General features: G+C 37.8%; 2 protein-coding genes, 1 long non-coding RNA gene and 1 pseudogene across 3 annotated transcripts; 2 read left to right on the top strand and 2 right to left on the bottom strand.

The window, feature by feature from the left end:
* Positions 1-241: 241 nt before the first annotated feature.
* LOC104783687 (DExH-box ATP-dependent RNA helicase DExH12 pseudogene) lies at positions 242-6,991 on the top strand (annotated as a pseudogene).
* Positions 6,992-9,087: 2,096 nt separating this feature from the next.
* LOC104783688 (uncharacterized) lies at positions 9,088-12,710 on the top strand. Its single transcript, XM_087509342.1, has 10 exons — positions 9,088-9,566; positions 9,745-9,811; positions 10,064-10,417; positions 10,499-10,629; positions 10,713-10,821; positions 10,909-11,054; positions 11,152-11,225; positions 11,307-11,989; positions 12,079-12,380; positions 12,498-12,710. The coding sequence occupies exons 1-10, from the start codon at positions 9,088-9,090 to the stop codon at positions 12,532-12,534; spliced, it is 2,382 nt and encodes a 793-aa protein (XP_087365468.1). The 3' UTR covers positions 12,535-12,710.
* A 9-nt stretch (positions 12,711-12,719) lies between these two features.
* Positions 12,720-13,602, bottom strand: LOC147945721 (uncharacterized). Its single transcript, XR_015596717.1, has 2 exons — positions 13,505-13,602; positions 12,720-13,326 (listed from the first exon to the last, which is right to left on the bottom strand). It is a non-coding gene; the product is annotated as an uncharacterized LOC147945721 (long non-coding RNA).
* Positions 13,603-14,599: 997 nt separating this feature from the next.
* On the bottom strand, positions 14,600-16,538 carry LOC104780123 (large ribosomal subunit protein eL34x). The gene is made up of 4 exons (XM_010504587.3): positions 16,310-16,538; positions 16,118-16,197; positions 14,973-15,082; positions 14,600-14,890 (listed from the first exon to the last, which is right to left on the bottom strand). Exons 1-4 carry the CDS (start codon positions 16,386-16,388, stop codon positions 14,797-14,799), a joined length of 363 nt encoding a protein of 120 aa, XP_010502889.1. The 5' UTR covers positions 16,389-16,538; the 3' UTR covers positions 14,600-14,796.
* Between the last annotated feature and the right edge of the window lie 4,059 nt (positions 16,539-20,597).

Here is a 20,597-nt window from a genome sequence, read left to right as displayed (position 1 = left end):
TGGGTAAATTCCACAATCATTTGCTTTCTTTCGAACCAAAGACCATGTCGGTAAACAAAGAGAGTGTTTTAATAACTCACCAATAAGGGAAAGGAAAAAAAAAATGTCCTAGATAAAGAAAAATGGAAAAAAGCCTTTTTTCTGTATGCCAAAAAAAAAAACACTTTTGATTTCCTTTTGGGTCATATATATATTTGATTCAATTTAGGGTTAAAGTTGTGTGTTTTGTCTCTATTTGATTTGGTTTCTAGGTTTTTGATTCGGATTTGGTGATGGCGGACTTGGGAGGTGGTGCGGAAGCAGATGACGACAGAGCCGGTTATATTATGGTGCCAACCGGTATGCGTCATGATACATATGATCCTGATCCGTGGTACTCTGGTGTTGGTATGGGAAGGCCTCAGGAGTTGGAGGATAAGGTTAGAGAGTCTAGGAAGAAGAAGGAACGTGACGTTGTAGATGATGATACTGTTAATGTTCCGCAAAGCAAGAAGCGTCGTGTTAGGGCTGATACTGATGATGACGCGGTTTATCATCCCAAGACTAAGGAGACGAGGGCTGCTTATGAGGCCATGCTTAGTTTTATTCAGCTGCGGTTGGGTGGGCCACCTCTGAATGTTGTTATTGGTGCGGCAGATGAGATTTTGGCTCTTCTCAAGAACGAAACATTTGGAAACTCTGAGAAAAAGATGGAGATTGACAAGTTGTTGAACTATATTGTCGGTCACCATTTCGATCAGCTTGTTTCCATTGGAAAGTTGATCACCGACTTTCTAGAGACTGGTGATTCTTCTGGTGGTGGTGGTAAAGCTAATTATGATGAAGGGTTTGATGATGGTTTGGGCGTGGCTGTTGAATTTGAGGAGAAGGGAGTAGATGATGAGGAGAGTGATCCTGCTGATATGGTTCAAGAGGAAGATGATGAGGAGGATGAAGAGACTACCAGAACTGGAGGTATGCGGGTTGGTGCAGGGATAAATGACGGGATGCAGGACATTCAAATGACGGCACAGATCTTAATGTTCATGACATTGATGCAATTTGGCTCCAGAGAAAGATATCTCATGCATATGAACAGCAGATTGATCCACAACAATGCCAGGTACTTGCAGAAGAGCTGCTTAAGATACTCGCTGAAGGGGATGATATGGATGTTGAGAAAAAGCTGCTTGTGCACCTTCAGTTTGAAAATTTTGGCCTTGTTAAATTTCTTCTGCGGAACCGTCTTAAGGTTGTGTGGTGCACTCGTTTGGCTAGGGCAGAAGATCAGGAAGAGAGGAATCGAATTGAGGAGACAATGAGGGGGTTGGCCGCCCCAGAGTTGACAACAATTGTGGAGCAGTTGCATGCAACAAGAGCAGCAGCGAAGGAGAGGGAGGAGAACCTGCAAAACAGTATTCATGAAGAAATCCGACATTTTAAGCATGAAACTGGTGAAGATGGATGCAGAGGCAGGAGAGCTGTTGCTGATAGAGATTTAGAGACTGGTTGGATGAAGGGTCAGCGTCAGATGCTGGACCTGGAGAGCTTGGCTTTTGACCAGGGTGGTCTCCTGATGGGGGAGAAGAAGTGTGACCTTCCCCCTGGCTCTTACATAAGTCATGGTAAGGGATATGATGAAGTTCATGTGCCATGGGTTTCTAAAAAGGTGGATAGCAATGAGAAGCTTGTGAAAATTACTGAAATGCCTGATTGAGCCCAACCAGCTTTTAAGGGAATGCAACAGTTGAACAGTGTTCAGAGCAAAGTGTATGACACTGCACTTTTTAAGGCAGAGAACATTCTTCTTTGTGCTCCAACTGGTGCTGGGAAAACTAATGTCGCTATGCTCACCATACTGCAGCAACTTGAATTGAATAGGAAAGAAGATGGAACTTATAACCATGGAGATTACAAAGTTGTCTATGTTGCACCCATGAAAGCCCTTGTTACTGAAGTTGTAGGTAATTTGTCTAATCGTCTGAAAGATTATGGAGTTACTGTGAGAGAACTCAGTGGGGATCAGTCACTAACTGGGAGAGAAATTAAAGAGACTCAGATAATTGTTACAACACCAGAGAAATGGGATATCATCACTAGGAAGTCTGGAGATCGAACTTATACACAGCTTGTGAGACTTCTTATAATCGATGAAATTCATCTCCTTCTGATAGTCGAGGGCCTGTGCTTGAAAGCATTGTCGCTAGGACTCTTAGGCAAATTGAAACCACGAAAGAGAATATTCGGCTGGTGGGTTTATCTGCTACAGTGCCAAATTATGAAGACGTTCTTATTTTTGCGGGGTGATCTTAAGAAAGGTTTGTTTAAATTTGACAGCAGCTACAGACCTGTGTCTCTCCATCAGCAGTATATTGGAATCAGTGTGAAGAAACCGTTGCAGAGGTTCCAATTGATGAATGATCTATGTTATCAGAAAGTATTGGCGGGCGCTGGAAAGCACCAGGTCCTTATTTTTGTTCATTCGAGGAAGGAAACAGCAAAAACTGCAAAAGCAATACGGGACAGTGCAATGGCGAATGATACAGTCAGCAGACTCGTGGAGGAAGATAGTGTAAGTCGTGAAGTTCTTCTTTGTCACATGGACATTGTTAAAAATCGTGACCTGCAAGACATTCTACCATACGATTTTGCAATTCATCATGCTGGGTTAACAAGGAGTGATCGTGAGATTGTTGAGTATCTTTTTGCTCAAGGGCATTTGAAAGTCTTGGTTTCCACAGCAACTCTCGCATGGGGTGTGAATCTGCCTGCACATACCGTTATTATAAAAGGAACCCAGGTGTATAATCCTGAAAAAGGGGCGTGGGTGGAGCTGAGTCCTCTAGATGTTATGCAGATGCTTGGTCGTGCTGGAAGACCTCAGTATGATCAACATGGGGAGGGTATAATTATCACTGGCCACAGCGAGCTGCAATATTATCTTTCTTTGATGAATGAGCAACTACCTATTGAAAGCCATTTTATTTCCAGACTTGCTGATCAGCTTAATGCTGAAATAGTGCTTGGAACCGTTCAGAATGCTAGAGAGGCTTGCCACTGGCTTATACATATTTATATATCCGTATGGTTCGTAATCCAACGTTGTATGGCTTAGCGCCTGATGCCCTTGCAAAAGACTTAGTGTTGGAGGAGAGAAGAGCTGACCTGATACGCTCGGCTGCTACTATCTTGGACAAAAACAATTTGGTTAAGTATGACAGGAAAAGTGGATACTTCGAAGCTACAGAATTGGGACGCATTGCTAGCTACTATTACATAACCCATGGGACTATAGCTACATACAATGAGCATTTGAAGCCAACAATGGGTGATATAGATCTTTATCGTCTGTTCTCATTGAGTGAGGAGTTCAAGTATGTGACTGTTCGGCAAGATGAGAAGATGGAACAGGCAAAACTTTTGGTTCAGGTCCCGATTCCAATCAAGGAAACTTTGGAGGATCCCAGTGCAAAGATAAATGTATTGCTACAGGCATATATTTCACGGCTAACGCTTGAGGGTTTTTCTTTGACATCTGACATGGTTTACATTACTCAGACTGCTGGACGTCTTCTGCGAGCTCTTTATGAAATTGTATTGAAGCGGGGATGGGCTCAACTGGCAGAGAAAGCTCTGAGGTTGTCTAAAATGGTTGATAAGCGGATGTGGAGTGTCCAGACACCCCTTCGTCAGTTTCACGGAATTCCCAATGAGATTTTGATGAGGTTGGATCGAAAGGATTTGGTGTGGGAGAGATATTGTGATCTATCGTCACAGGATTTAGGAGAGCTTTTCCGTAAACCTAAGTTGGGCAGGCCGCTTTACAAGCTCATCCACCAGGTCCCAAAAATGATTCTTTTTGCACATGTTCTGCCTATTACTCGATCTGTTCTACGGGTGGAGCTCACAGTTACACCTGATTTCCAGTGGGACGACAAAATTCATAAATATGTTGAGCCGTTTTGGATAATTGTGGAAGACAATGATGGTGAAAATATCCTTCATCACGAGTATTTTCTTTTGAAGAAGCAGTGTTTTGATGAGGATCACACTTTGAACTTCACTGTTCCAATCTTTGAACCGCTGCCAGCTCAGTATTTTGTCCGTATGGTTTCAGACAAGTGGCTTGGCTCGCAGACTGTGTTGCCTGTATCTTTCAGACATCTTATTCTTCCAGAAAAGTATCCACCTCCAACGGAGCTACTGGACTTGCAGCCCCTCCCAGTGACGGCGCTAAGGAATCCAAATTATGAGAGACTATATCAGGATTTCAAGCATTTCAACCCAGTGCAGACTCAGGTCTTTACTGTTTTGTATAACATGAACGACAATGTGTTGGTCTCTGCTCCAACGGGAAGTGGGAAAACTATTTGTGCGGAGTTTGCTATTCTGAGGAATCATCAAGAAGGTCATGATGCTGTAATGCGTGTTGTTTATATTGCACCGCTTGAGGCTATTGCTGAGAAGCAGTTTCGTATCTGGGAGAGGAAGTTTGGGAAGGGTCTTGGTTTACGGGTTGTTAAGCTAACTGGGGAGTCAACGTTGGATCTTAAGCTGCTTGAGAAAGGTCAGATAATCATCAGTACTCCTGATAAATGGGATGCTCTTTCCCGCAGGTGGAAAAAGAGAATCTACGTTCAACAGGTTAGTCTTTTCATCATTGACGAACTCCATCTAATTAGAGGTCAGGGTGGTCCAGTGTTGGAGGTAATCGTCTCCAGAATGAGATATATCTCAAGTAAGGTCAATAACAAGATCAGGATTGTCGCGCTATCTACTTCCCTTGCAAATGCGAAAGATCTTGGGGAATGGATTGGGGCCAGTTCCCACAGTCTTTTCAACTTCCCTCCCGGAGTCCGTCCTGTTCCACTGGAGATTCACATTCAGGGAGTTGATATATCCAGTTTTGAAGCCATGATGCAGGCGATGACCAAGCCAACCTACACCGCCATAGTCCGGCATGCCAAGAACAAGAAGCTGGCTATTGTTTTTGTCCCTAGCTGTAAACATGTTCTCTTGACTGCTGTGGACCTGATGGCTTATTCTCACATGGATAATCCACAGAGTCCTGAATTCTTGATAGGGAAACTGGAAGAAGTCGACCCTTTTATTAGCCAAATCCGTGAGGAAACACTGAAGGAGACACTGCGCCATGGTATTGGGTACATGCACGAGGGTTTAAGCAGTCTAGATCAGGAGATTGTGATACAGCTCTTTGAAGCTGGACGGATTCAGGCTTGTGTGATGAGCAATTCATTGTGTTGGGGCACTCCATTAACTGCGCATTTGGTAGTCATAATGGGGACACAGTATCACGATGTGATGGAAAATTCACATTCTGATTATCCCGTCTCCGATCTGTTTCAGATGATGGGGCTTGCTAGCCGACCGCTTCTTGACAATTCCGGGAAGTGTGTGATCTTTTGTCATGCACCACGAAGAGAGTATTACAAGAAGTTTCTGTACGAAGCCTTACCTGTGGAAAGTCATCTCCAGTATTTCTTGCATGATAATTTCAATTCAGAAGTGGTTGCTGGGGTTATAGAGAACAAGCAAGATGCTGTGGATTATCTTACGTGGACTTTCATGTACAGGAGGCTTCTCCAGAACCCTAACTACTACAATCTCCAAGGTGTTAGCCACAAGCATTTGTCTGATCACTTAACAGAGCTGGTTGAGAATACCTTGTCTGATCTTGAAGCCAGTAAATGCATTGAGATAGAAGATGAGACGGAACTCTCTCCTCTCAACCTTGGTATGATTGCTTCTTATTATTACATCAGTTGTACCACCGTTAAGCGCTTCAGTTCTCTGTTGTCTTCTAAAACCAAGATGAAGGGTCTTCTTGAGATCTTAACATCAGCTTCGGAGTATGACTTGATCCCTATACGTCCTGGGGAAGAGGACACAGTTCGGAGACTAATCAATCACCAGAGGTTCTCTTTTGAAAACCAAAACTGCACAGATCCTCATGTGAAGGCAAACGTGCTTCTTCAAGCGCATTTCTCAAGGCAAAAACATTGGCGGGAACTTGGTAATGGATCAATGTGATGTCCTTATATCTGCAACCAGACTTCTTCAAGCGATGGTTGATGTGATATCAAGCAATGGCTGGCTGAATCTTGCTCTGTTAGCTATGGAAGTAAGCCGTATGGTAACTCAAGGCATGTGGGAGCAGGACTCCATGCTTCTGCAGCTCCCTCACTTCACAAAGGACTTGGCCAGGAGGTGTCAAGAGAATCCGGGGAAAAATATTGAAACCGTTTTCGATCTTGTGGAGATGGAGGACGTAGAATGCCAAGAGCTTCTCAAGATGCAAAACGCTCAGCTTCTAGACATTGCAAGATTCTGCAACCGCTTTCCAAACATCGAGCTTACTTATGAGGTTGTGGGCAGTGAAGAGGTGACCCCAGGGAAAGTGATTACACTGCAAGTGATGCTTGAGAGAGACATGGAGGGGAGGACAGAAGTGGGACCCGTGGATTCACTCAGGTATCCCAAGACCAAAGAAGAAGGATGGTGGCTGGTTGTGGGAGACACCAAGACTAACCAGTTGCAGGCTATCAAGCGTGTCTCATTGCAATGGAAAGCGAAGGTGAATCTGGATTTCACAGTACCGAGTGAACCGGGAGAAAAGTCATACACATTATACTTCATGTGCGACTCTTACAAGGGCTGTGACCAAGAGTACTCTTTTTCGGTTGATGTCAAAGGATCTTGCGCTGGTAATCACATGGAAGAATGATATTATACAGGCCATATGCTGATTCTGGGGAATGGTAGCTTGTCTTCCTAATAGTCTTCATACTGTTTGGATCTGCAATCTCAACTTTTCTGAGAATAATTATTAAGGTGTAATCGTTTTTATGGTCTTAAACTATCCCTCTGTTTCACCTTTAGGGAATACTACGATTAGTCCAGTGCTACAAAAACCGTTTAGATTACTCATTTGTACATCATGCATTGGACCAAACTCGACAGAGGAGCCAATGTCAAAACTAATTTGAGTTTATTATGACTTTGAAAGCTGAGATTGCTTAAGAGATTACATAACAGCAGTGTTCAATTTGTTAAAGAGGTAAGGGAAAAAAACTTTTGTCTAAATCTATTTTGAGTTTCACTCCAAAACCTCTATCTTTCAATTTTGCCTCAACGGAGCCGCCATTGAAGGACCTCCGTCCAAAGCTTCTTGACCCTCTAAATAAACCAAAAAAGGGCTTGTCTTGCTTGTAATTGTATTACTTGTTCCAGCGGTTTCTGGCTTTAGTTGAGGACGATGTTAGTTTAATGGAGAGGGTTTAGCTGGTCAAGTAAGTATTCTAAGGACGTGGCTTTTTCGAGGGACTGTTATGTGGCTACTGGCGTGAGTTTGTGAGCTGCTCTACAAGTCTGTCTCGAAGAAGAAGAGCTTGGATTGTTTATATATCAAGGTATGCTTTGCTGGAGTAGTAGTGTCGTTAGATTTACAGATATTGATACTGTTGGTAAAATCCATTTCCCAGGGACATTTTTTCTGAGATTTGAAGTTTTTCATCATTGAGTAGACTCTGCTTGATCTATGGTATTCATGCTGCAGTAGTTTCTAGGGGTGTTTTTGTTTCCTCTTTAGCTTAGTTGAGTAACTGTGCTTTGTAATCACAAAACTAGTGATAGTTATTTAATTTTCTATGCAGATTTGCTTGGAGGATAATATGGAACAGCTTGGAGGACAGACAAACAAACAAGTTCATCTCTCATGTTTGAGTCGTACTAGACATTTACGCCACCGTTCAGCAAGCCAGATGAGAAAGTGGGAATAAGGGAACCTTTGCTGAAGGCATTTTATGTTGGTTTGTTGAATTATGATTCGGTGTTTCAATTTGGGAGCAGGCTGACTTCTTTATATGAGAGAGCACAAGACATTGTAAAAAACCTGAGGTATACTCATGTGTTGTCGATGGATTTGTGTGAAGCAATCTCGCAGGTTTGTTTTTCCATAAGAAAATGAATCTGAAAACAAAGAGGAGGCAAGATTAGGTTGTGTAATTGAGTGATTGTGTCTCTTACTTTTGTTAACTTGATCAAACAGAAAAGTTCATCATTCGAGCAAGTGAATGTTCACAATGCATCTATAGATGCTATTGTAGCATCAGGTATACTGGAACAAGTGAAGCTCAATGGTGCTCTTCTCTCAGATCACCAAATTATCTCTGAAACTACACCAAGAGGATAACAAAGCAATGAAGTTTTTTTGTTCTCGCTGTGTTTGGGGGTTGTTAAACCACTATTCAGAAAAACTTGCTAATAAAATATCTGAAACGCTATTTTAAAAAAACTTGATAATAAATATCTGAAACGCAAACGCTTCATTACCGTATGGAATAATGGAAAAAATCCAAAGGATTATGTTTCTTATTTTTGTGTAATCATTAGTAATTAGTAGTAAATAGTAATTGCTATTTACGAGGTAAGGCAACAATGATAATACTACTGATAAGACAAAAGAGTACGAAATTGGATGTATTTGCTGCAGAGGAAAACTTGTATTACCATATTTACCCTTTTTCTCGTAAGCAAAAAACTGGCTTATTGAACACGAAACAGAGGGTAATAAAGTCATTTCCCACTGCTCTGGGTGCTACTCTACTCTACTGCTACATCCACGTCACTGCTATAAATCGGAAATAATAACAAACGCGGGCATTTTTTCCCTCTTCCTTTTTCTTCTTCTTCTTCTTCTCTCTTCTCTCTCTCTCTCTGTCTGTCATCAGAAAAAAAAAAAAATCAGTTCATCGGAAAAAAAATAATGCTCTCCTTTCCGTTTGCTCCGATCAAAATATCTTGAAACAAATCCACTATTCCTACTCCATTTTCTCAGATTTCTCGCGTTTTCCGTTTGCAGATTGAAGCATAGACCTTAAATCTAGGGTTTCGAAGATGGAACTGGTGCGAAGATTCTCGAACCACGAACTTTTTTTTTTCCCTCTTTTGCTTTGAAACGAAGATGATTTAGTACCTTTGCGCTGTGATGGATTCGTTATTGTGTTAGAAATTTCCTAATTTCGTCTTGAGTTTCTCTGAAACGGAGCTTAAAATCTTCGATTTCTCTCCATTTTACAGGAGGATTCTATGAGTTTCGATTTCACTGAGATTTTGGACTCTTACTCTCGTTATCCCACCGGAAAGTTATCTGTATCTCCGGTTGGTTCTTACGCCGCCGATGTCGTCGACGAGAATACCAGAGACAACTACGCGTTTATGGATTCCCTTTTGAAAGACAACAAATCTGAGTTTGTTCTCCACGCGAAACGTCTCTTAGCTGGAGAAGACGCAGAGTCCGAGAGAATCGAAGCGTTGAAGCTTCTTAGCGCTTGTTGTAGTTACGATTCGATTAACTGTGCTTCTTCAATCATCAACGGAGATGTTGGATCGGTTCCGTACATCAACGATGTGAGTGACGATACAGGACTCTCGCCTCTTCACACGGCGGCTGAGTCTCACGCGCTACGGTGTGTTGAGATGCTTCTGAAACGACGTGCTCGTACTGATATGAGAAGCAAAGATGAACGCGCTTTGATTCCTCTGGAGCTGTCTCTCTCCAATGGCAGGTAGAATCCACATTTGACTTTTTTTGTCTCAGGTTGATAGATTTGGGAATAATGCTTTAATCATGTCTTTGAATCATGAAGCTTGAACATGTGTAACTCTACCATTTTTGGCAAAATCTTTAAATCTGGCTTGATTATACTGTATAGTGATTATTTTGTTTCTATGTCAATTTTGCAGCATAGATGTGACATGGAATCCCACTAGTGACTCGATTAGAGACTTGATCCTTTTGCTTGGTGACAAGGTTAAACACTCATTCCTTTTACGCGTGATTTGGTTGCTAGGAGAAACTATGTTGATTATGGAATGTAAGGGAGTCAGATATCTGTAGGAAGAAATTTTGGGGACTTTGAAAGTAGATTTGTGCCTTTTATTATATAGGACTTGACGGTAGGTGAAATTACTTGCCTAGAGAAAATATTTTGTTGATTAGTGGAATGTAAGAGATTTTGCAAAGCTTAGTCATGTAAAGTTGAGTAATTTCGTATGTATATAGGACTTGACGGTCGTGAAACTGCTTGCTGAGAAGACAAAGGAAGTAGACGCTGTGGCTTTTGCATATGCCACAGCTGGTGAGATAGTTTCTTTGACTTCATTGCTGATTGTAGCACCTGAGAAGATTAGAGAAGCAGTTATAGCATTACGGGATGATAATAATTCTAAGCGAAAGCCGAAAAGAAAAACGATCTATGAGGCTGTTATCCAAGAAGCACTGCGAAGTAATAGCTCCATGCAAAGTGTATGCAGTGACAAAAGAATTGTTTTGCTTAGAGAGATTGAGCTCCTTCAGCTCTTTGGTGCTGCAATTTTTGTGGATGAGCAAACCTCACCGCTTATCTCTATTGTACAGGTGAGACTCGGTCTACTTCATTAGCATTATTATGTGAACTACACATGTGAATTTATCGAGGGTTGTAATGTAATTCTGTAGGAAGGGGATGAAGCTGTTCTTGAACTGGTTTTAAACACCAACATCGATGTTAACGAAATAGATGCAGAGGGTAATACTGTTATTCAATGCAGCCTGAAGGGATCGTCTGTGCCACATAAGCAGCAAACCAGGTATGATTTCTCCGAATTACCTTTGTTATATGGTTGCATATGATTACTTCCCAACTTGAGAATAGGAACATTTGTGTATCCAGAATCATGCAGCTACTTATTGCACACGGTGCCCGAGTTAGCCAAAAGAACAAGTTGGGTTTATCTGCAGTACATTTTGCTGCTGCAAATGGAAATTTATCTGCACTTGAGGTATAAATTTTCTAGTCTTTCTTGTTTTTGTTTCTCATCCTAAGCTGAAACAAGATTATGAGACTTGCGATGAATTTGAGCCTACAGATGCTATTATCGGCCAACCCTGACTTGGTTCACATCAAGACAGTTATCAAAGAGACGCCACTATTCTTTGCAGTGAAGAATAATCATCTTGACTGTGTTGAGTTGCTTCTTCGATTCGGAGCAAGTACAGAGATTCATAATCTACGGTGAGGCAATACTCAAAACCATTTTTTTTACCATTCATCCTCGCTAATGAACCCCTCTGTGATCACCTGAATCTGATGTTTCATTCATCTTGTGCAGAAAGCAGAGACCAATAGAGCTGACACAGTCACAAGATATACGTTTCCTCCTTAACCCAACAAATATCAGTTGCTGTAAGAAATTGTTCTTCTATTTGGCCAAACACATAAAAGCATTGTTGTGCTTTTCTTCTTACATAACTGTGAATTGTGCAGTTAGCAAAGAAACGGAACTTGCACAGTCACAGCGTGCAATTTCAATAAAAGCAGATGACGAAGAAACTCTTAGATTCCTCGCAAAATCCGTGCCACCATGGCTCATAAAGTTTGTAAAATGGCTTCCAGGGTACCTCCGAGATACATCAGAGAACTGGAGAGGAGCTGGATATCCGCTCTCATCACTTAAAGGTGATTTCCGTGCTATTTTTGGCCAGGATATCGATCACAGCTCTATTGGTTTCCCCAAGCTCAGCGACTTCATCAAATCATTTCCAAAACTCTGTGAAATGAAAGTCGTCCCCATACGTAAACTTGGAGATGCAACACATTGGGTGATGTTACCTGTTAAGTCCAAGTGCTCTCAGCTCAAAGGAAGACCTCCTGAGCCACTCATTATCAACAATAATGACTCTGTTGCTTCTCCCAACAAACCAAAAGCCTTATCAGTTCCTCCAGGTTTTAAATTCACACAAGAAGCACATGACTCTAGAACCTTCAATGAAGCACCAGAACCGAAACCTCAAGCACCAGAACCTCAACCTCAACCTCAACCTCAACCTCCTACATTGGTTTCTTCTAACAACAACCGTTCTCAAATAAAACATCCGGTTCTGGAGACACTTACAAAGATCAGAAACAGCACTTCCGTATTCTTTCTTCGTGAGTTCGACTTTTATCAAGTAAGCAATCAAATCCCACTCTCTCTCTCTCTGCTCTCTCGTGTTTTACAATATTTGTTTCTCACTTGGTGAGACGTACATATTTGCAGAGTTATGAGACATGTTTAGAGGAAGGAATGTGTTTCTGGTGTAACAAGAATATGCTTCTATGGGCAAACTTCCCATGCCGACACAAACTTTGGTGCAGCTCTTGTAAACAACAGGTTACTCAATCTACTTCAGGAGAAAAGAGCCTTGAGGAAGACCATCATAGGTGTGTGATCTGTGATGCAAAAGTGGAACGTTTCGTCTTGTCTCCACCCTCTGAATCCGATCAGCATAGGCTTTCAAGTGGTCTCCCTAACAACCCTGAATTAGCCACTTCATTCCTTCAATTCCTCAGCATAAGGAAGTAATAATAATAATGTTCTCAACCTTATCTTCTATGTCACTAACTACATTTGTTTAATTAAAAACTTCTTCTAAACTCTTGTTTTCTTTTACTCTTTTTTGCATTGCCTTGATGCAGTTCCATGAACAAGATGATGATACATCGGGGGATATAGGGAGGAAAGGAACTTACCCAATAACTTCGTATGTGGTAAGTGTATTTTGCTCAATTTGTAAATAAAAATGATCATGCTGGGGTTATGAAAGCTCTGCTTAATAACATTTAAAGTACATATGGTACATTTAGAGGTCCAAACAGTTCACATATTATGGAAATCTAAAATCTTTAACGGAATACGAGTTTTTGTTTTTTCTTCCTCTTCAAATCCATGCACCAAAAAATTGTCTTTCTTCCACAATTTACAAAATCGAATTTTATAATTCCGCATGTTATACGAATCCTAAAAAACTACAAAGATAACAAAACACTATTACGACAGCAATGTAACTGCAGAGGATTATAGGGAAAACCCACCATAACAAGAGGTAAACAGTGACTTTTGTGCAACTATAGCCAAGCACTATCATCAGATAATACTTCCTTAACCGTCCATTGATGTTAACCCATGGGACGTATTCAATTGCATCCAGAAGCAACCCCATAATCATGTGAAACCAAAAGTAATTAGGCAAATGTTCTTTTTTCACCATCCACATGAACCCTAAGCAGCAATAAACCATCAACAACTTGTTTTGCAATCTTCTTTCTGCTATTGGGCTCATCGAGTTTTCGCCGTCGTTACAAGCTCTTACTGTAAGCAGACTTTGATAATCTTCTTCCGTCATGAACAAAGATACGGTTCAATGATGATGACGATAATGCAAAGTCCACACGTGGATTTGCTGCAAAATTGGAGAAACTCACTCTTGTTGGTTTCAAGTGGTTCTTTAGATATGGACTCTGATTCCTGCAAGTAATATAAATGCAAAACACATCAATCTATGTAAACGGTAAACCCCATATCTGCTGATCTGCATATTCAATAATTACAAAAGCTATGATTTAACTAAAGAAACGAATACAACGATATAAAAAAAGAAAATGTAATGACAAAGAAAATATAATGATAAGAGGTGAATAAAAACCTAGGAGTAAGGTATGTAAGAGAGACACGGTCCGTGGTTGTCGCCATCATTGTCTTGCCGGCTAGAGCTTTCGAGACTTTTTGGGGTTTAGAATACAAAACGTCGACAACTACAACTTTTTTAACGAGGTAGCTCAGATTTTAGGGCAAAAATAAATAATTTATTGGGCTTTCTTATGCATTTTTAGGCTTTCTTTAAAAGCCCTAATAATATCACAAAACAAAGCCGGTTTGCATTAAACCGATAACGAATTGGCTAATCAATTAGTTGTCCTTCAGTAGTAATCCAGTAGGAGTGTGTATGATAAATTGATTGAGAAAAAATCCGAAAAATACGTCATCTATTTTTTTTGGAAGTTTAATACATGTAGTTATTAAATTGGAAGATTAATACCTAGTTTAATTTCCATTGTTATAAAACCATCGTTTAATTTATGAAATAAGATCGATACGTACCACTTAACGACTGTTAAATGTAATAACGAAATCGTTAACCATAGTTAAAAGATAATTCCATGTGCTTAATTAGAGAGAACTAAAGGACCATATTGCCCTCTTCTTCCCTTAAATCGATTTCACAAGTCTAAGAACCATATGGGTTAATCTTTTAACCATGGTTAACGATTCTGTCATTACATTTAACAGTCGTTAAGTAGTACATATCGATCTTCCTTCATAAATTAAACGATGGTTTTTAATAAGAATGGAAATTAAACCAGGTATTAATCTTCCAATTTAGTAACTACATATATTAAACTTCAAAAAAAAATAGATGGCGTATTTCCAAGTTTTTTTCCCTAAATTGATAACGGATGAGTAGTTTGCAAAAAGGAAAAAAGTACTATATATGAAACCAAGTTACACGTGTACAAATTACAATGTATTATGCGAAAAAAAAAAATATGGTCTTGCTACATTACTCGTTGGACACTTCAGATCTTCCGCTACTTCGTCATTAGGACCTTAACTATTATTATCTTGTAAAGCTCTCCAAACTCTTTACTGTCAATGGGTTTTCGAGTATTATGTTCATAACTTGTTTAATTCCTTCGTTCATAAACTCTTATTCTTGATTAGCTAGAAAATGGTACGACGATGGACGAAATATACCAAATAAAGTAACCAATGAACACAAACAGAGACACTTCAAGAGAGTAAAATCTGAGTGGAGAACAAAAACTGAACCCCAGGTATCATGAAGAACAAATATAGCTTTTTCAATCCCTACAACATAGTTCCTCATCACTCTCTTAAAACGTATTGTAAACTCCAAAAAGGTTTTATTTTCTTCTTCTAATTCTTTGGTGCAGTCTTCTCCTTTGCCTTTTGAAGCTTCAAAACCTTCTTCACAATCTTCTGCTCTTCCACCAAGAAGGCCCTGACGATCCTGCAACAGATAAAAGTGCAAGATTAGTTGCAATGCTCTAAAAAATCAACTTTTTAAAAGGAAATCTGTGAAATACACTTACCTCTCCCTAACAGCTACTCCAGATAGAACGCCACCATATGCACGATTCACTGTCCTCTCGTTCCTTGACAACCTCGACCTTTTGTACTCAGCAGGTCTCAAATGTGGAATCTGCAGTTACATATATTGAAAGTATAAGAAATCATGCTAATAACACCGCAAGGGAGCTTTGTTTTGCTGATTTTGAGTTTTACGTTCTTATTAGATTAATCACAAGTGTAACCAACACTTAGTAATTCAAGAAGAACCAAAGACTAGATGCAAGAAATTACCAACTCATTATATACAGTACTAAGTATTTCCACAATCACAAGAGAAAAAAACAGAGAAAGCCCAATGATGCTTATCTTAAAGCAGGTTATCAAGTTAAGATAGGAAATGACATAAATGAATATGAAGTCCTAGCTCTACTAAGATGATTCCATATCAACAGCCAAAAAGTATCAAAGTTTCCACTATATTACCAAAGCTTAGCAAACCAGAAACAAACAAGTTCGAGAATTCAACACCTAAAGTGTCTACGTTTTGAGTTGTAGTTCCGGATTTTGCCTCAATTCCAAAACAAGTTGTTATGAATATAATCCAGCCAAAACTGAGACACATTGTCCACTACATAAACATGAACCTTATCACCAAAATTTAGAAACTTTTTCCCAAATTAGTTGAGATGAGAAACTATCTAACACACATGGATAGACAAGAACCGAATCTGAAACAGATAAGAAATGAAATTGAATAGAAGGTAAAGTTCAAAATAAAGAAAAGTTTACCCCTTATATGGTCCGTATCTCAAGAGCATGCTATCAAGTCAGGTAAGAAATGGCTGAAATGGATATGAAGTGTACACTACTAAGACGAGTCTAGATCAATGGCAAAGAAGCATGAAGCTTTTCACTATCTTATCAAAAGCTAAACCAAACACTTTTTTTATCCCTTAAGTGTCTAAATTCTAAGTCTAGTTGCAGATTTAGTCCCAAACCAATGGCCAAATGAATCAGAACACAAATAGCCAAAACTCAAGCCACGTTTGTTCACTACAATGTAGCTAACACACAACACGAACCCTTTCACCAAAAAATTCACAAACTTTCTTGAAACATATAATCTAAAACAGATCAGAGAACGAGATTGAATAGAGAAGCTTACTCCTTGGATCCTCTTGCCAGTTACAGGGCACTTAGGTCCACTAGCTCTCTTGTTCGTTGTCTGGTAAGTCAATTTCCCACCTTTAAGCAAAACCCACAAGTTCAGACAAACCCCTTAGAGCCTCCCCAAGTTCAATCACATTTCAAGAATCACTACTAAGCGAGAGAGACATTAGAGAGCTTGGTACGTTACCAGGAGTCTTGACAATGCGGTGCTGGTTGGACTTGGTGGCGTAAGAGTGACGCGACAGGTAAACAAGGCGTTGAACCATTTTCGCTAAGCTTTGAGCTAGTAAGGAGATACGAAAATGAATCAGTAGAGGAACGGCCAAAGGAGGAGAATGAGTTTGATGTGAGTTTATATATTGGGATGATCTATTAAGCCCTAGATCCAACGGATGTGGAGCTTACAACTCGACGGTTCGGATTGATCCTATTATTTATTTTCCTTTTGTTTCTCTTTTATTTTTTAGATTTGAACCGAAAACATTGGTTTAACAAATTTGGTTAGGATTTTATTTGAAATCTTGTAAATTTTGGGTAGGTTTTGTTTGGAAGTTGTAATCTCGGTTCGCCTTTTAGTTACATCTAATTGTTATTTTTAAAATACATTTTTATTAGAAATTTTTAATTTGTTAAATATTATTTGGATCTTAAAAATTAATTCAATAAAATTGTATTTTTCCAATAAAATTAATTCAAGGATGGACTCTTATTTGGGTATCCCAAGTTTAAGCGTTTTAAAGAAAAATCTGCAACTATGTCAAAAGGGAAGGATCATTTGCAATAATAAGATATTATTATGAGTCTATGACTTTTGTTTAATGTTTTGGTTATCATTTGTTATCTTGGTTTGGTTATCAAAATAGATGTGTAAGAAGGAAATTTTCGTGACCAAATGTTTTCAACACATTGAAAACCATGTTTGAAGTGATAAACGGTATGGTAACACTAATTAATGGTTCTCATTGGTTACCACGTTTAAACGAGGCGGTTAGAAAATTTTGAACGATCGAAAAGAAAGCGGTTAAAAAGAGAGCGGTTAAAGATAGCGGATATAAAAGATAGTATGGTAGAAAAGAGTAGTTGAATATTTTGCTTGATTGATAGCATTATAGCGGTTGAATAATATATATTATATTAAATTATAAAAAAAAATAATTTAATTCAATAATAAAATATGAAAGAACATATTATATTTTATAACATGAAAACTTAATACCTAATAAATTATAATTAAAAATCGTATGTAATAATAAATATATTTTAAAATTCCTAATTTGTAATATTAATGGTTGTTGTGATGATTATCTAAAACATTTCAAACATATAATTGTAATTTAGTTCCACAATTAGGCTAATTATAAGTTCTTACAAGTGAATCTGTCGTTAAATTAAAATTGTGTATATATTTTTAAAGCCTAAATTAATAACAAAACATAAAAGTTTATCGGGATAATTTGAAAATCCAATCAAATGTAACTTCTTCACATGTATTACTTCAGACAAATTAATATTTTCCACTTTTCTAAAAAATCATCATTATGAACAAATATTTAATGCAAAAAAAAATGTTTAATTTTCTTCGTTTGTAACTGAAGTTGCCAAACACCTATATTTTTTTGTGGTTAGTTTTCATCTTTTCAACCGCTCAAAATCACTTTCAACCACTCACTCCTTCCATCAACTCTAACCGCTCATTCCAAATATGATCTCTAACCGACATAATAATTGGTAGTCATTTGAACATCTCGTTTCCAAAAGAGGCGATTGAGTGCTACCAATCAAAACAATATGTTTTGATTAAGCCACTTTATTTTACCAAGTCTCAGAGAATCAGAAACCATTAATGAATCTAAGCACAACAAATATTTTTTTAAGAATCATAGACTTATATATAGTATACAATACATACAAATATAGTAACAAACACACATACTTTAATAAAATGTGTATATGAAACGAAAGTGATGAGAAAGACGGGAGTTTTAAAAGGTAGAATAAAGGCACGACTAACAAGTGACGACCAATCGCATATCAAAAATTTAGAAATCGTTATTTAATCACCATTGCTAGATAGTCTTAGATCCACAACTCTGTAGAATTGAAACAACACCGAGTAATCCAAATTTTGGACAAGCACAAGATGGACATAATTTATTCTCACTGACTTATTATTCTTGAGGCGAAGAACGAAACTGGTAGCACTATGTCTTCTCTGCCGTCGGCTCTTTTCTAATTTTACAATTAGGATTACATTACCTTCAAAGATTAATATTGATTACAGTTTTACTTTCATTTATAACTAAGTTACAGAAGCTACGTGTGGATAGAGTTTATTAAAGTTGTGATTAGTAGTAACCCGCACCGTATTTGCTGTAACTAATTATCACAAAAATAATTTCAAAAGTGATACCAAAAAACTATATCAGCTCTATATCCACTACTTTGTACCGTTTTAACTATTTACGTCTCACTAACTTGTCTTTTTTACTGATGCAAATTTTGCACTTACACATGTGTACCTCTAAACCATTTTTTCTAAAGATTAATATAGCAATCAACCATTTAAAAGCACTGTTAGTTCCTCTTTTAAGTTTTACTTCTCAATTTACTTTGGAAGTTATACTTCCACCAAACAAAAATGTACTTTGTCTACTATGCAAATTCTCATATCATGTTTTCATGACGTTACCATTTCAACTAATTAACCGACAAGATAGAATTAGATGACAAACAAAAAGTTAGCTTTCAATTTATTTTGCCAACGGCCAAGTCTTAATACCACCAAACCATTGCCAAACAAAGCAAACATCTGAGGAGTGAGGACTTGACCTCAAAAAGTTAACTCAATGGGGTCCAGTTCATATAGCTAGGCCCAACAATTCAATCACGAGGCCCAACGATTCAATAGTCATAATAGTAATTAACAACCTCATTAAACCAAACCAAACCGGTTATCAATTGAGGTTTGGTTAAGAAATTTATACCCGATCGCATGCACTGTCCTGATGATAAATACGTTCTGAAAACTCTGCATTTGTTCTTATGTATCAACTGCATGTGCGCTTGCAGTGCTTTTATTTCTCTTCATTGACAAATTTAAATATTTTATCCTTTTTTTGGTGGAAAAATTAGTACATAATATTTATTTTAATATTAATGTTTATGTTTTCTCACTTTTTATTTATTTATCTAATTAAATTTAAAATATGTATTTTTACGCTGGAAAATGTGTTTGTCCCGTCCCTACATCACAAGCACCATCCATACATCACACATGCATTCCATGTTATTAAGACGTTGTCATTTAATATAAATCATAATCGCAAATCATTTAAATTTGTATTTTTTCAAGAATATTATGCCTCTTTATATTCCACCTCCACCATACTTATTATTATGATGATGATGATTCATATCTCTCGACACACTTGAATGCGTTATGTGATATATTATTATGTAGTAAAAGAAAATACCAAATCTACAATATATTTTTAAAGTATTGATCTCTCTCATTTTAGTGGCCGTTGAATTTTCGTATTACATTAAAAAGATTTTGGATTCGCAACTTGTACTAAATTATTATGGCATGGACTGATAATTCAATGAAATGATGAAATTCGAGAGAAAAGATAACATTTTTCGAATGTAATATAAAAATATTTGAATGATGTTTAATTGTTTTTCTTACATTCCAAACTAGTGGTATGAAATAACATCATAGTTAAAACTTAAAAACGGTAAAAAATAATAATAAAGAAATAGTAGTATAGCTAAAAATATGTATATGGTGGTGTTGTGAATTGTGATACAACGTTATTACTAATCAAAACCATTTTGTTTTCGGGTTTTATGTTAAACAAATACTGTACTAATTATACAGCCTGTTAACACAAATTTTATTATCTAACGTAAATCCGAAACTTTCCACAAAGTGAGAACTTCACACTTGTACAATATTATCATTCAAAATTCCTACCTATATACATAAATAGATATAGCACAACATTGACAAAATAGAAGAAATTAAAGTAGTCCCGTGTCTCTTCTTCTTCCTTTTCTTCCGGCCTCGTGAAAACCAAATTGCATTTCATCTTTTTATTTGTTTGACATTTACACACATACACATGTTCACAGAAATAGATATATCATAATTGATACTGTATATGGTTTTATGACTTGTGTCTATCAAACCCAAAATATCTTCATTTATCTTATATGCCAAATTCTCATTCAAATATCTCTTAATCTCTTTTCGATAATGATATATATAAACATATATAAACGTTCAATTAATTTCATCTACAACTCTAAATGTGGTTGTATGACTTGTGTCTACCGAATCCAAATATCTTCATTTTCTTGTATACCAAATTCTCATACAAATATATCTAAATCTTTTTTTTGCACCACCTACGATAAGGACATATGCGTAACGTACAATTAATCTCATCTAAAACTATGTTTACTAAAAACTC

This window comes from Camelina sativa, chromosome 4 (genome assembly GCF_030686135.1).
Source record: "Camelina sativa cultivar CO46 ecotype springtype chromosome 4, ASM3068613v1".
NCBI lineage: Eukaryota > Viridiplantae > Streptophyta > Magnoliopsida > Brassicales > Brassicaceae > Camelina > Camelina sativa.
The sequence above is the reverse complement of the archived record's forward strand: the minus strand, read 5'-3'. Positions and strand labels throughout refer to the sequence as shown.